Source organism: Ixodes scapularis, unplaced genomic scaffold (genome assembly GCF_016920785.2).
Source record: "Ixodes scapularis isolate PalLabHiFi unplaced genomic scaffold, ASM1692078v2 PGA_scaffold7__128_contigs__length_106722199, whole genome shotgun sequence".
NCBI classification, from domain to species: domain Eukaryota; kingdom Metazoa; phylum Arthropoda; class Arachnida; order Ixodida; family Ixodidae; genus Ixodes; species Ixodes scapularis.
Window position 1 is genome coordinate 38,249,486 of NW_024609882.1, and position 15,538 is coordinate 38,265,023.

Sequence of the window (15,538 nt, forward strand, 5' to 3'; positions counted from 1 at the left end):
AGGAGTGTGAGTGAGTGAAACATGTCTTTAATATGAAGAGGATGAGGCTCTGGCTCGAGGCTTAAAACCATGAGCTCGCAGCCTCGGGACACTTGCGGGCCGCGTCCCAGAGAGTCGCGGGCCGCATGCGGCCCGCGGTCCGTGTGTTTGAGACCCCTGATCTAGTGGCACAGAATAACCCATTGCACTGCGCAGCAACATCCCTGGTAACCTATATATTGACATAGATTAAATTGTTTTAATAATTTCACTTACTATTAGTCCTTCAGGACTCTTATTATAGGAGTGGGAAAACACTTCAGTTATAAATGCAGTGGTGCAAACAATTGAAGTACACACATCAAAATCTATGCAGATCATAGCAACATTCAATTGAAGAAAAAGAAAAAAAAAGTGCGCGCTCTTTGGTTTCGTCTGAGATAACACTTTCAACAGTCTCAAGCGACATGTTTCACTCACGTATGACACGTGAAAAAAAGTTTTCATTGAATGTGTATTCTTGTAGATGCCGATCTCATGTTATGCTTCTTTCTTGTAATTTTTGATTGGTGAGGTGTTGCATAAGATAATTTGTGAATACAGGGATGACGGGCTCTTATCTGGGCACATGACGAAAAGGTCAGCGAGAAATTCGGCGGCTATGATTGGCCAGCGCCAAGGTCAAGTGCGGCGTTGGCCAATCTCGGCCGGCGGACTGCTCGCCGACTTTTTCGCCAAGTGTCTATATTAGGGTCCCAGAAAGCACCACGTAAAGAAGTTTGAAACGCAGAGTTGTTTGCCCACTTATAGTCGACTGAACGTGTGATTGGGAACAAGGCTCTGTAGATGACTCATGCCATGCCATCGCGAAGTATTTGTACATTTGTGCTTGACTTTCTGATGCAGTTCTCACGTGACGCGGCCTTCACTTAATGTCATGGTATGATGCTAACGGTCATATCGTACTCGTTCTTTCCGAGAAATAACTTTTTTTCGGGTGGAAACGCTTTCTGCAGGAGGTGCACGCTCAACAGCAAGGCCTCCGCAATGCTGCTGATATGACGTCCATACAAGCCAAGTACACACAAGGGCAAAGGCCAAGTACTCGGAGTCGGACCACACGCGCGCAGGGCTTGCGTTCCATAGTTTTGCTTTGATCAGGGAGAAGCGCGAAGAAAAGATACGAAAACCTGCCAGCTTTGAACAACGGCGCAGTCAAGCGCTGATTCCAAACCTCTTGACAAAAGGTCCGCTGCTCGGGCATAAGAGCCAACCGATCGTCCGACCCGGAGTTTGCGCGCACAGCGAGCAGCGTGCAACAAGCGGCATCAGCCATGAAGACCAACATCGTGGTCTGCCTCGTCGCAGTGGCCTTCGGTAAGCAAAGCTGTAAAAAGTTACTCTTAAGAAAGTTATTAAAACAGTGTGACGTTTGCTCGAGATCAAAAAGTAAATGCATCATATGGTTACGCTGTTCTTAAAAATGTTTTGGCCAAATTTAGTCGCCAAAAAGTAACAGAGTCACGTGTAAATTGGTTTCGAGAATATCAATTGACATCAATGTATACGCTACGATTTCCGAAGGCCCTGTCTCGGAAATTAACAAGATAATGGCACAGTTTTGTTTTTATTTCACCCCCTGCTCACCCGTCGCAGGCCTTCAGGTAGTGAGAACACGTGGCGCTGATCTTCAGACTAAACGAATATAAAGTTGTATAATTGTTGACATCATTTAGGGAAGTCGCTGTTGTTAAAGTAAGGGACATATTTCCCCGAAACCTAAACTGGTTTCATAAAAACATAAAAACAGCTAAAGTGTCACTGCTAAGCAGGGAGCGTCTATAGTTACTTCGTTTGTACGTAACCATTACAACTCGAAATGTTTTATTGAGTTACTTTACAATACTGTTGGTAAATAATGATAATAATAATAATAATAAAAGTTCCCATGAGTAATAAAATTTGCGATGCGATGTCGAACATGATAAAGAAGCAGTGAAAAACATGAAGCATTTTTTCACATAGAAGATTTTAAGCAGTCCTCCATGAAAATGAATTTTACGATTGGTCCAGTTCCCAGCGTAATCTAAGGCCACCTTGTTGGCTCCGCTGTACAGTAACGGCCAAACGTTACATTGAAACTTTGAACATTCCTCTATCTAGTGGTCTGTTCCGGTCTTCTTTAAAAATTATAAGTTTTTTTTACAACTTTTAAGCAGCCTTGAGCAGTCCATGCAGTTTTATGCCGCGTTCGCACAGCTAATATATTACACAAAAGACAGTCTGCAAGCACTGCCTGAGGCAGGTGTTTTTCTTGTATGAGAATCTTGTCACATTTGTCATAAAAAAGCATGTCAGCCGACATGATTAAAGTGTACATATCTATGAAACAAAAATGGTTCAAAGACGCTTGAGGTGGGTGCGCAGATAAGTACTCTTATCGTGTGTGCAACAAGTGAAACCAACACCATGTTTTTTTTGTATGGTCAATGAGCGAAGTGACTGGGGTTTTAATGACATCAAAGACGTTCCCCCTCCCCTTATGCCACCCCAACTGGATTACAAATTGGGGCACGGCGCCGGTTACCCTATCCCCGCTAATTGATAGAGCGAGACGGACTTCTAGGGGAGTACAAAAGTGCCACCGCGAACGCAGGCCTGGCCTTTGTCCGGGGTCAAGAGGACGTCTGCCACCTTCCGGTCGTGAGAGGTCCCTGCCGCGCCGTGATTCTGCGATGGTTCTTCAACAGCACGACGGGAAACTGCGAGAGGTTCATGTACGGTGGATGCCGGGGCAACGCCAACAACTTCGAGAGCCAAGAAGAGTGCCGGCTCTCCTGCAAAAATGGTATAGTATATACGCTATGTGTGACTTGCCTCGTCCATCCATATGTCACCATACCCCGACAAAAAAAAGTAAACATTCTTGAGCAGATTCCCGATTGCTACAAGACAGTGGCCGTTCGGAACAATATCCCCACGTTTTTCTTCCCTTTCTTACTGTCGGGCTTTTCCTTTCAATACGCCAGAGGGATATCGCTCGATCCTTATGGCTTTTCCTGAATTGGAGAAGTTCCCCTCAGCCTCAGGTCATGTCGGCACCGTTAGCATCAAGTTTACAAGTGAAAAGAGCTGACGTCGGTACAAAGGAAGCAACGGGCCTGCTATGCAGGCCCGTTGCTCCCCTTGGCCGCGGCAAACGCGGCATTTTGGCTGCAAACAGTGACTGTATACGTAAGGTAATTAATCTACTGGGCAGGAGATCGAACTAAAGGGGGCGCTTTATTGAGCTTGTTGTCCCCACAGCCCGGTGTTTCCCAACACAGCATAATAAGAAATTAAACCTCGCCTATAACGGTCTGGGCACGAGCGCTTCGCTCTGACCAGTGCTTTGGTCGCACGAGGAGCGGCTGTCGAATCGTCGTCTTCGATATTTGTGATCAAAAACAAACAAGAGAATTCGGTTTTTTGTCCCCACAGCTGAAGCGTAGCGCTAGCTAGAGGCGTGACTGTTCGATCTCCTCCCCATCTTATGTTGAGACTGCAGCCAATGCCACAAGCACGACAGCTCGAGGTCGCTGCTTTGAAGTGTCCTTCCACAGAACGAGTACTCGCGCTAGAAATTGGCGCCTTAAGGCTAAGTGCGCGGGCTAGCTCGTGCCTGTTGCTTTGGCCACAGTTTTAGCTTAAAGGGGTACGGAAACAAAATGTTTGCACTTATTTATTTGCTTCGATGGGGTCTATATTGTGCCGGTAGCCCAGAAACACGAGCCCGTAGACTGGTGTTTCTGGTCTGCCGGCAGAAAAGTCAAAAGAGCTAATATTAAAACTAATTATTAGATTCCAAAATTTCGTCTGGTGGCGTTCTGTGAAGCCCTGTTGAAATGCCGCCACCATGAGTTCCTTAGAAGAAGCGCCAGTTCGCGGCAGTATGGCTCTCTCGTGGACTTACTTGGTCCTTAATGTGACTTACCAGAGAACCCTAACGCGTTTACTGCGGTGCAGGGATGGGCAAAATACATGCAAATATGTATCAAAATACAAGTACAAAATACTTCGTCAAAAATGTATTTAATTACAAATCTAATTACATTTCCCAAAAAGGCATTTAAATACAAGATACAAATACAACCAATTGTATTTGGTCTCCTCCAAATACTTTTCCGAATACATTCCTCAAAATTTGCGTCAGCGACTTTAGGGCTCCTGCAACGGGTTTCTAGGTATCTCATTTTAATTTTGCATCGCACACTCGGTATTTAGTGTGCGGGGCTCTAGTAAAGTAATAGAAATATAATCGCAAAAAAAAATGTAATCAGCTTGGACGTAATAGGTGAAAAAAGTACAGAGCTTCAAGCAGCTTTTTTGTCGATTACATTTTGGCATTAGATCAACAAAGAACCGAGACGACCAAGACGCGCAGCGCTAGCTAGAGAATTTTTTATTGTTGCAACTCGCGCCAGTTACGAAAATCTGGACGATCCGCACTTTTAGAATGTTCCAGGCAAAAATATGGATGGAAATCAGGCTTGAAAGCATCACAAGTTGTCACAGCCACTTATTTAGCCAGTCTGCCTGTGAACGTCGATTTCGTCACAATTCTTGCCCTGGACTAGCACCGTAATCACAAAGTCACTAAACGCCTGTGCTTGATTAAGAGACACTTCATTCGGTGCATTACGTAGTTTTCTTCCTGCTCTGAACAGTGACACTAAACTTGAGGGATGTATTTTCGCCCACAAAATTGTATTTAATTAAAATTGTATTTGAAATACACACATTTTAGTATTTAAATACACACGTCAAATACATTACCCAATTTGTAATTAAATACAAATGCAAAATACACAAAGTATTTGAAATACTGCCCATCCCTGGTGCGGTGTATATGTTAAAGCTTTCACATTGCTTCCGCAACGCGCGTTCCACATCATCAAGATCGCTGTTCTTTGCAGGCGTTAGGTGGGGGCTTGATCTGAGGATGCGAATACCTCTGCCAAACCAAAGCTATCGTTCTTTCAGCTCACAGCACGCAGCAGATGGTCGAAACCAGCTTTGACGAGAGCTGCAAGCCCGCGGCGGAGCCCGGTGTGTGCGATGCCTACATGCCACGCTGGTTCTTCAACGTGGACACGGGAGCCTGCGAGCGCTTTATCTATGGCGGCTGCGGAGGCAACCTCAACAACTACCTGAGCTCCGCGGAGTGCGAGAGAACCTGCCTGCGGCGCGCCGAAACGCGTACGTATAAAAGCACTACATTTGAGTTTTTGGGATTTAGTCTATTCAAAAATAGAGTGTTAAGAAAGAAAAAAAAAAAAAGCGAGGTTTTTCCCACCGTAAAAATAAACAACGCATCGTCGAACGCTTATTGCCCGCCCAAATGTGCCGCTAACTGTCCGAACCTTATGCTAAAGTTTCAGGACTAGACGTTAGCTTATTCAAACATTATGGGATTATCTGAACATGGGAATGGAAAAATCCGACCCGTTTTCGGTAACCAGCACCATTTAATTCCGTCGGCCACGATTTTCCCATTACATTTGAAAAAAAGAAAAAAGATTGATAATTCTTGAATAAAATAACGTCTTGTTCTGGCATCTGGTTGTAACCGCTATCGCTACATTTGGGCGGAATAGATAGAGCGCTCGGCAATGCGTAGTTCAATAGTGAAAAGAACGAACAGAAAAAATAATCGATGCAATACTTTCATTTATTTTTTTTTTGGGTTGGGGGGGGGGGGGGAGGGGGGCGCATAGGCATATTGCTAAGCGACTGCTCCTTTGTGACCTCCTGAATCCTCTCAATGCTCTTTCAAAAATAGAGGGTTTCTTTTCTTTTTTTGTGACGACAGTCTGATATGTCCCATATTACGCGAAAAGCGGTCGACGTTGTCCCCCAAAAGATGGCCGAAAAACTGCGCGCTAGAGCACGCGACGCTCAAGGTTCAAGCGGACGCGCCTCAGAAATAAAACACAAAGAAAAGCACAGCAACGCAGGTGCTTCGTCACGGAAGCTGTGAAACCGGCGGGAGCACCGCGCCTGCGCAGTGGGCGAGCGTAGTGTCACCACCGAACTGAAGTACTTTCGCATTCTTACACGTAATAACGCTTCCTCTAGCTTTGTTACCGAGCTTTGTGATGCCATACTCATCGTCATAACACGGTACCCATCATCCCCTGTATTCTTGCTGGGTGATTTCAATTATCCAGCAATTCAATGGTCAACGTCTTCACCTTCCCTAGTCTCTTCCTCATCTGTTTCTTAAGCATTTGTTGAGTTGTGCTCATATTTTAACTTTAAACAGATTGTTTCCGAACAAATCAGAATTACACCAACAAGTGCGAGCCTGTGGGATTTGGTATTAACTACCTGCCCTGAAGTATGCTCAGAAGTAAAGTACATGCCGAAAATAAGTGACCACTCTCTGCTAAAGTTTGCTGTGACTATTCCTGTGCTGAAGTTTTCTAATAAAACCAAAATGCTACGTAATTATCGCAAGGCTACTTTAAACAAATCAAGGATGAACTGTTTTTATTTTTAGAAACATTTCTAAGCGGAGTCGAAAAACGCTCAGTTGAATATAACTGGATGCTATGGAAAACGAAGATAACAGAGCTCGCTAACCGTTTTATTCTAGTTCGTGTAATCGGTTACGATCCACAAACACCTTAGTCTAACTCGTTTACTAGGCGCCTCTCCAATCGAAAACAACGCCTGTATCGAAGTGCAAAAACATCTCGAAACCAATACATCACACCGCGGCTGATGAATACGATTCTGTTGTCAAATCAGCGAAGGCAAATTTTCTGACCAATACGCTCCCGAATATGTTGCTTATTAATCCAAGAAAATTATTGAATGTAGTAAATGCAACTGATAGTTCGCGAATTGTACTAACGAATTTGGAAAGTGAACCAAATGATGACGGAGAGTGTCCCAGTATGCTTAACAATGTGTTTTCTAGTGCTTTCTTGGGTGTTTCTTTCGCTGTTTTGCCGTTATTTAGTAATTGTGAGTATTTACCCATGGACTTCGTGTTGATTAATGATAATGATATTGCTAAAGTTATTGACTCTCTCAAACCTTTCTCTTCCGCTGGTGTTGACTGTATTACTCATATGCTATTAAAAAATAACACCAAATGGTATTCCTCTGTCGCCCTCGCTAAATTTTTCAGCAATCGCTCGACCCCGGTGAGCTTGCGGGAGATTGGAAGATAGGAAGGGTGGTTCCCGTACATAAAAATGGCAAAAACATTCACCCTACAACTACAGACCCTTATCAATCACTAGCGTCCCATGCAAGATTCCTGAACACGTGCTTTTATTCCATGTCGCAAATCATATTTATGCGAGACGCAATTGGTTTTATTCACCCACACCGATAAGGTCTCTCACCAGCTCCTGCTACTAAAACAGCAACAACAACAAAAAAATGTATTTCACGCGGGCGACAAGAGATGGCGCAATGAACGCCGCCAACGAACCAGCATACGGCGCCGAGAGCCGGCGCCTTTAGCAGACGACTTTTTAGACTCAAAAGCGGCGCGCGTTCCGCAGGCGGCGACAGTCACAGAAACAAAAACAGGCGTGGTAGCAACAAGGAACTGCAGTTGCTTGTCTGCTAAAGACGCCGGCTCTCGGCGTCGTAGGCTCGTTCGTTGGCGGAAGTTGGCGTCGCGACCGCTTGCGCCATCTCTTGTCTCCCGTGCGGAACGGTGCCGTGTTGTTTGAAGACCGGTGGCTTCGCTGCGTTTCCATAGGAGCTAAGCCTTTGTCTTTGAAACTTTTTCCTCAGGCAAGTTCACTCTTTGCAAATTTTACAAAAAAATAAAAAAAATAAAACCATCTGTGGGCAACGCTGCACAAAGTCGTAGCGCGACAGGTTAAGAAACCGAATTTTGCGGTCGATTTAAAGAGCCTGGCCTCTCCTTGATTCACCCTGTAGAATATGCTTCATCAATTTGAAACCCTGGCGTCGGAATTCTTGTTAACCAGTTAAAAATGATTAAAAAAAACTCAGCCCGATTTATATACTCGAACTACCAACAGCTGCTAGTGTGTCCTCAATGAAATTAAAACCTAGGTCTTTCATCCCTAGCATCACGACGCAAAAATGCGACCTTGCTTATTTCCTAAGATTTTTCATCGTACCACTTTGCGTAATGAACTATTAACACCACCATCTTATAGATCGTCACGGGTGGGTCACCTTCAGATAGTAGGGGTAATTTTATGCAATATTAATCCCTTTTTTTATTCTTTCATCTCACGCACCTCTAATGATTGGAACCGCCTTCCCTCCCTAATAGCCACTATTAGTAATTTATATTTGTTTAAACTTACTTTGCAGAATCTACCTGAATGATTTCATGTAATAGTACTAGTATAAGTCAGATATCTTTTATCGAGTTTATTATATATATGTGTGTGTGTAGGCTGGATATTTTTGACGTGCTTGAATCGTCTGTATCCATTGTTTTTTTGTAAATTCCTTTTGAATTGCTTCCCCAATTTTCCTCCCATGCTTACTTCTTGTTATTGGCTCTACCACTCCCCTCTATACTGCTTATGCATTGAGGGTATATATAAATAAATAAAATAAAACCTTCTGGGTATTAAATTTTCTTCCTTCGAGTTACCTTTTGTGTTTTTACAGACTATGAGCGTTTGAAAAATTACTTACATTTGGCGTGATGTTTGTGTCTTGTGCCCACAGTTGATTCAGCGTACCGCTCTGGGTGCTCAACTTGTGGATGGACCCCTCATTGGTATCCTTTTCCAGGTTTGGTTTGAATTTTGCTGATTCTTATTGTAACCAGTCATGTCTTCTCTGTTTCGGTTCACGCATGACACGAGAAGATATCGGCGCACTAGTGTGTCTCGACATGATTATTGACACCTAGATACACCAGTGATCGCCGCCAGAATGCTTATTTAAATCAAAATAGGCAGGGACAGGGTTCAGTATGAAACACCCGAATTCCGCTGACATTCCCCCACATTTCCGACATTTCCTTGGGAAAGAGCGAGGGTTTATATGACAAGCCTTTGCGAACAGGGCCCAATAATGCTATCGCGTTATTCTCTCTCTCCACTTAAAAAAACAAAACAATTGTCACGCTGGTTCCACAAAAATATTTTCATTGGTTCACGCCACCACTGCGCTTCGGTTATCTTTATTATACACAAATGTAGACACAATACTCATACTACAAGCATCAGCTGAACATGCATTGAGCGCATACACATACATGGCACATACAACTATCAATACAACCGCACACTAACCCGATCACTACTTCCGAGCTCTGCGTTTCCGTCTTTTATACTGGTCGTTTTGAACGTACGGAATTTCTTGATGACCGCCTAAACAATAAAAAATATTCCCAGCATGTTGATTTTTTTCCAGCAATCTCATACCTCTGAGAGTATTTATCCCCTGAGCCGATGATTCGGCTCAGGGGATAAGTCTCTTCGTAAAAAGTAAACGCTCGATCACGCCGTAATTAGTTGAAAGCCAATAAATCAAAGTGAGAAAGCCAATAAATAAAGTGAGAAAGAGGGGTCAAACTGGTAACCAGTTGGACCAGTTAGGCCAATCATGCGACCAGTTTGGTAATCTGGTAACCAGTTGGACCAGTTCGGCCAGTCTGGTGACCAGTTCGGCGTCTGGTGACCAGTTCGGTTAATCTGCTGACCAGTTAGGCCAATATGGTGACCACACAGGCCAATCTGGTGACCAGTTAGAAGGTAACCTGATGACCAGTTAGATCAATTTGGTTACCAGTGAGACCAGTCTGGCTACCAGTTGCACCAGTTTGATTTCCTGTTAGACCAGCCTGACCAGTCCAAATACCAGTCTGACCAGTTAGATTTTCAAACTGATCTTTCCAATAAGGTGACACGGCAAAAAAAATATTTTTAATGCTAGGCGTTAAAATAATGAATCAGTAGGACATCACCAAACATTTTCTCACTTCAGAGTTGTGCAGCGTTTTTTTTTTTTTTTTTTTTTTATTAAAGATAGAAATACGAAGCCTAATTCCAAGTGCCCGCCAGTGCCCTGTGACGTAACAATGTACCGCAAGATGTCGGAGCGGTCAGAAGGGAAGCATCGCCGAAGGTCACGTGAGCTGTACCACTCCTCGCGCTTACCGCGACTGCGTGTAATATTTTTTTAAAAATATTTTTGTTATTCTCCGCACCTCCGCGAGCAATCCAAGCAGACAAGGTTTCTTTTATTTGCTTTTCATCGCCTAATGTTGCTATAGACCCGTTGCTCTCGGGCAGGGGGCGCGAGCGCGTCCGCAAGACGCGACCATGTTATGCTGGCAGCACTATACAGGCGGCGCTGTAGCGTTCGATTTTGCACGTGCCACGTTCGAATGCAAGCATTTGTCAGCATCTGCAGACGCGCGATAACAAAACGTCTAAAAAAAGAAAACCCAAAAATAAAAAAAAAAAGAATTATGCAGCTCGTGGCCTCAGCGTCCCATTCAGCTTTATTATTTTATTGCGTTCTTTCATAGCTTCCGTGAGCCCGTATATTTCACTTCACGTGATAGCGCAGCTGAAGCTACTCGCAAAAACATGTTCTTCCGAAAAATGTTCGCACTGCACGAGCGCGCGTGCTTCGAAGGGACGGAGCTCGGTCTTGTAGCCTCTGCTACGCTGGTACTTCAAATGGAACGGAGTATAAAGAACTATAGTGGGGAAGCGTGATGACGCACGTTCGAAACGCGAGCCAAATATTTTATTTTGCTCGTCTGGAGTGCTGCTCAAAACTTGAGAGCTACGGGCCTATAACGGTAGAAGAAGAGGAGTCAGTGAACCTAGTAAGCAAGTTCTACTCATGTTCTAGACAAACACGTACTTTATGCTCGGCGTCTACTTGTACTTGGTACACACACCAGTTCGTATAGGGAGTATTCACTGGACGCCATATTTGCGGGTGCTGTTTAGAGCGCATGCTCAGAACGAGCTCACATCAATAGGCTGCTAAGACCGACACTCTTGATGGTGCGGAATGCACGTTGCAAAAGAACTGTGGAAGCTCGCCATCAGCACGCGCTCAGCATTCGCGCACACAGCTATGGCCGCCAGTGAATACCCCCTATTCTCTAGACGGCAGGCATCTTGAGCCTGGAGAGTATCCGATGATTCGACGACCTCGGTGTCTGAACCTTCAGCAATGCGATCGGGCGTGTCGTATGCCAGTAACCCTAATTTCTGTGAGCGTTCTAAAAATGTTTTTTTTTTTCAAAACTCGATAGCTTGTTTTGCGCCCAGTATGGCTTTGTACCATCGGACTGATCGCATGCACTCGTACACTGGCTTGTATTCGCAACGTTTTCATCATTGACCTCCATCACGTCGATCCACTGACTCTTTGTCCTCAACTTTTACAGCACGCAAACTAACCAACGATGCAGCGATAAAAAAGCTAGTGGAACTGAAAATTCGTTTTCTACGATCGCTCGTAGAAAAAAAAAACAGAATAAAAAGAAGTCTTAGGCACGGTCGTGGGGAGAGTGAAACTCACGTGACTTCCGGCGAACCCACTTTTAGTGACGCAGGTCGGCGCCTCCCTTCTGACCGCCCCTACACCTTGCGGTACATTGTTACGTCACAGGGCACTGGCGGGCACTTTGAATTTTTTTGCGCGTCAGAGGCCTTTTAACCGTCGATCCTCCAAGTTTTTGACCCATAGATGCGTCCAATGACCCTGTTTCGTTTACTGTCCTAAAAAGAATTTCGAGCCGTATACGCGTAGTGGGCATCAGGGGCAGCGGCGGGCTAGCGAACCATGCATTCATTTTCGTTTAGCGTGTGAAGAAACGTTCAGCTTCCAGGTGTTAGTTGTTGTAATCGACAATTATACCTGTCCCCTTTGGAAGGACTGTTCCCTCCATATTGACCTCCCCCACCCCCCTCCCGCCCTTTTCTTCTTACGCCTCTCTGAAGTCTTCTAGTTTCGTCTGCGGCTCTCAACCCCATGTCACCTGGCCAAGCCTGGGTGTAGCGGCCCCAATGTAACTAGTATTAGCGTCAGTATTAGCGTGATGGACATCCCGCCTTTTTTGAGTATCCGCCATATTGTGTTTATCGAGACCATAGAGGCAGCCGGATGGGCATCCGGCTAGCACCCAAGTTTCCGAGTTTGTACCAATGTACGTTTTAATACGCTCCGGGCGCTGGTGTTTTGAAAAAACCCGTGGCGCCATCTGTCCGACGAAATAAAAACTATTGGTATGTTACCGCCCTTCCCGACTGCTTTCGCGTTAGGCTTGCCAGGCGTAAAGTGCAGGCGTACCCGGCTGCTTTCGTTATGTCGTCCGCAACAACGCAGTCGAAAAAGCGCACTTCTGTTTATTGCTGTGTTTACGATTGCCACAACAGCTACGGAAACACAGCTGGGAAGCTCCCAGTGGTAGAGCTTTACCGCTTTCCAGCAAAGCCGTACGAGGCAGAGCGTCGACGGAAATGGGTTGCAGCGGTGCGGCGCGCAACGTAAAGAAACCTTTTTTTTTTTTTTGTCGCTTCTCGGTTTTTGTTTGCTCTCCATGATACAGAATTGTTTCTCGCTGGCACAGTTAGACACTGCATTTTTGTGTACAGCGGAGACGGAGACCCCTGGGAACCCGCGAATGGGCAGGCCAGGATTTGCAGCTGCCACTTCCTAGGAAACAAAAAAAGCTCCATCGCTCAGCACCCCGCTTACATCCCCACGATCTTCCCTTCGTCGTACAAGGCGAGATGCAATGTGACGACAGAGACACAACTGCAAAGATATGCAATGTGACGACAGAGACACACTGCTCCATGTTTGCACCACCCACGCACGCCAGCCTTGCAGGTGCAGCTCGCGCCCACGATGAGTCTCGGGTGCGCTAAAAGCTGCCGTAGCAAAAAAAAAAAAAAAAAAATGTGTGTTATGCACGGTTGAACCGAGAAATCAGAACAACAACAAATGAGGAGTGGAGGGGGGGTACGCGAAACCGAACCGGGTGGCACGCTCACCTGAAGCCGGACGTTGTAAACAGCAGACTTCATCTGCGCGAGGCATTTCCCTACAACTTCGCTGGGAGCTGTAGTATGAAGGACTTCTTCTTTCACGCCAAACACGTGACGGCCCGCATAAAGTTGCTCCCCTAACTTCAGTGACTTTTCTTTGAAATATTCTGCGATCTCGTCAATCCTTCTGAAGCCGCAAAAGAGCACCGTCGGATCGCACGTGCGAGCCGCCATTTTCAGATGGGAACATACCAATCGTTCTTAGGTCGACCACGGGCGGCGCTGGGGAGCGCAAGCGACGGTGGCGCCGGAGTGGCCGCCCGGTGGCCATACCAAATAAACCATCCAGTTTTTCTATTACACTAGGTCAAGGTCATCCAAGTAGTGCTATTCTCCTTCGGGTGGGTTTTGCCTCCGGGAAAATGTCTCCCTTTAGGAGGGATAAAGTTACAGGAGCACGATCGAGCTTCGACTCAAAAAGTGGAACGCGAAAGCTGAACGTATATACTCCCGCTCATTTCCAATCCCTGCAAGCGTATCTGCGTGGCCTAGTCGATATGGTGTGTCCGGCTCGCAACCGGCGGGTCGTGAATTCAAATCCTGCCTCCGCTTGAAAGTCTTTAAATATATTTGGAAGGCAAATTAATTACTTTATAAAGTGAAACAATATGAAAGATGCGTCGACTTTTAATTCGTATTACGTACCACGTTTTAATCGCTTTCATTGCACGCGTGACGTCGCGTTTCACGCGAGTGTTACAGGTTGTTTGAAATTCCCGCGCGAGGTCATGTGGATGTGCCGTCTGACCCCATCGACCAATCAGGATTTTTCTGTCCCATCCGACGCCGACCGGACGCCAACCCGACTCTTTTTTTGCCTAATTTCACTACATCGCCTACAACAACATCTCTGCGTCAAGAGGTCCTAAGTGGTATCGTGTTAAAATCGTTTTACTTTTTTCTTAAGCAGTGACTATACACCATTTTAATGTTTACGAATCCTCAGTCCGGCACGCGCATGACTTTAACACGCGGCGTAGGGATGTAGGGACACTCTGGCGCGACGTCATCAGTGCAGCCAGGGCGCGCTTTAGCTACTACTTGCGGCTAGCTTCCTCGCGCCGCACGCGCCGAGCGAGCAAAGATGGCGCAGATAGCTTTCAGCGCACTAATGGCGCATTCACATTGGAAGCGGATCCGCGTTCGGGGAAGCGGTCGCGGATGCGGTTCGTGAGCGACCCCGTTCAGACACACCGAGAGGCGGTTGGCGGTTTCTCGGCGATCACGCGTGATCTTTTGAGACTTGCGTTTGGCAACCCTGTTTTACAATCCAAAATCCACTTTAATTCAAGATCCAAAGCCAAAGTTTTGCTATTTGGCACGCGGAATATTTTTCTCCGGGATGTTCGCACGCATCACGAGTTGAGGCAGCAAAAAAAAAAAAAAAAAAGAAGCATGGACCCGCCGAACTCGCCTGTGATTCCCTCGAACTCGCCCACAAGCAAAGCCCAGCTAGGCGCGCCTTGCTGACTCAGAACAGGATGCCCCCGACCTTTTCTTCGAAGTGGACCCTTCCCGCATGAAAAGCTGACCTTGTTTTCGGGATAGAGGGCCAGTTTTTCCCCCTCGTTGTTGTTCACTCTTATCATTTTCGAAGTTGTGGGCGGTGGGGTGGACCGTGGTGCGGGAATGTGTTCGACGCTAACCGGTCGTGGCTTCGTTGGTGGCGGACTCTCGTCACTCGCTCGTCGATCGCGTCTACTGTTTGTTTGACATTAAGCTCAAATAAACGCCGTATGGATTACCTCTGCATTGTCTGGTACGTACACTTTATTTCTTGAGTAGGTTCCCTTTATTTATTTTATTAGTAGTAAACGTTACAGGTCGAGCTAGCGCAGGTACCCTGCGCCTTCCGTGGTGGTGCGTGGGCTACGCTATCAAGCTCACGACGTCTCTATCGGGCTTCGTGGCGGTCATGCACGGTGTCGAAAGCTTTCAATAGTTCACGCGACTATCCTAGTGGGTAGAAAAGCTGACATTTCGGTCGATCAGGGGTAGGTTACGACGTTCTACAGGCAGATATTAACAAGGCAGCGAGCTTAGGCTGTGGCAATCGGAATAATAAACAAACTCTTACCCGAACCAAATCACCGGTGCGAGGCCCGTTAAAATTACGAGTCAATTATTTTCGCGGAGGATTCAAGTAACGGACGTGAACATCAACTTTCTCCGTTGATTTGTCGAAAGCTAAGATTACAGCGCTAGGACTACAGCGCCTTGGACGCCTCACCAGCGACAGGTGCCATCTTGTTTCGAAAGTCACTGACGTCACGTCAGCGTCGCGTTGTGATTGGTTGCCGCTTTGCGGTTCGTGAAAGCGGTTGGGAGAAATCGGTCCCGAAGCGGTTGGCAAAAACGCGCTCCAACCGCTCGATCCGAGCCGCTTTGCGGTTGAGAACGCGCGGATCCGCTTCGCGAACGCGGATCCGCTTCCAGTGTGAACGCGCCATAAGAGGCGCACTGCCGAAGCTTGGGGAGCGCCG

General features: G+C 46.2%; 2 protein-coding genes across 2 annotated transcripts in view; one reads left to right on the forward strand and one right to left on the reverse strand.

Moving 5' to 3' along the window:
* Positions 1-995: 995 nt before the first annotated feature.
* LOC8024111 (carboxypeptidase inhibitor SmCI) overlaps positions 996-15,538 on the forward strand; it is a 29,124-nt gene continuing 14,581 nt past the window's right edge. The window contains exons 1-4 of the mRNA XM_029966756.3: positions 996-1,356; positions 2,636-2,827; positions 5,002-5,217; positions 8,698-8,763. Of these exons, the coding sequence (XP_029822616.2) occupies positions 1,314-1,356; positions 2,636-2,827; positions 5,002-5,217; positions 8,698-8,763 (517 nt within the window). The 5' untranslated portion in view covers positions 996-1,313. The remainder of the gene's footprint in view (positions 1,357-2,635; positions 2,828-5,001; positions 5,218-8,697; positions 8,764-15,538) is intronic.
* On the reverse strand, positions 12,503-13,312 carry LOC120848802. The gene is made up of 2 exons (XM_040220827.2): positions 13,002-13,312; positions 12,503-12,878 (listed from the first exon to the last, which is right to left on the reverse strand). Exons 1-2 carry the CDS (start codon positions 13,227-13,229, stop codon positions 12,699-12,701), a joined length of 408 nt encoding a protein of 135 aa, XP_040076761.1. The 5' UTR covers positions 13,230-13,312; the 3' UTR covers positions 12,503-12,698.

Excerpts from the sequence above, each read along its gene's own strand:
- LOC120848802 (XM_040220827.2), bottom strand. The coding sequence starts at position 13,229 with ATGGCGGCTCGCACGTGCGATCCGACGGTGCTCTTTTGCGGCTTCAGA. Across the intron at positions 12,879-13,001 it reads TTTACAACGTCCGGCTTCAG|CTTTTAGCGCACCCGAGACT; the intron begins GTGAGCGTGCCA and ends TTGCTACGGCAG.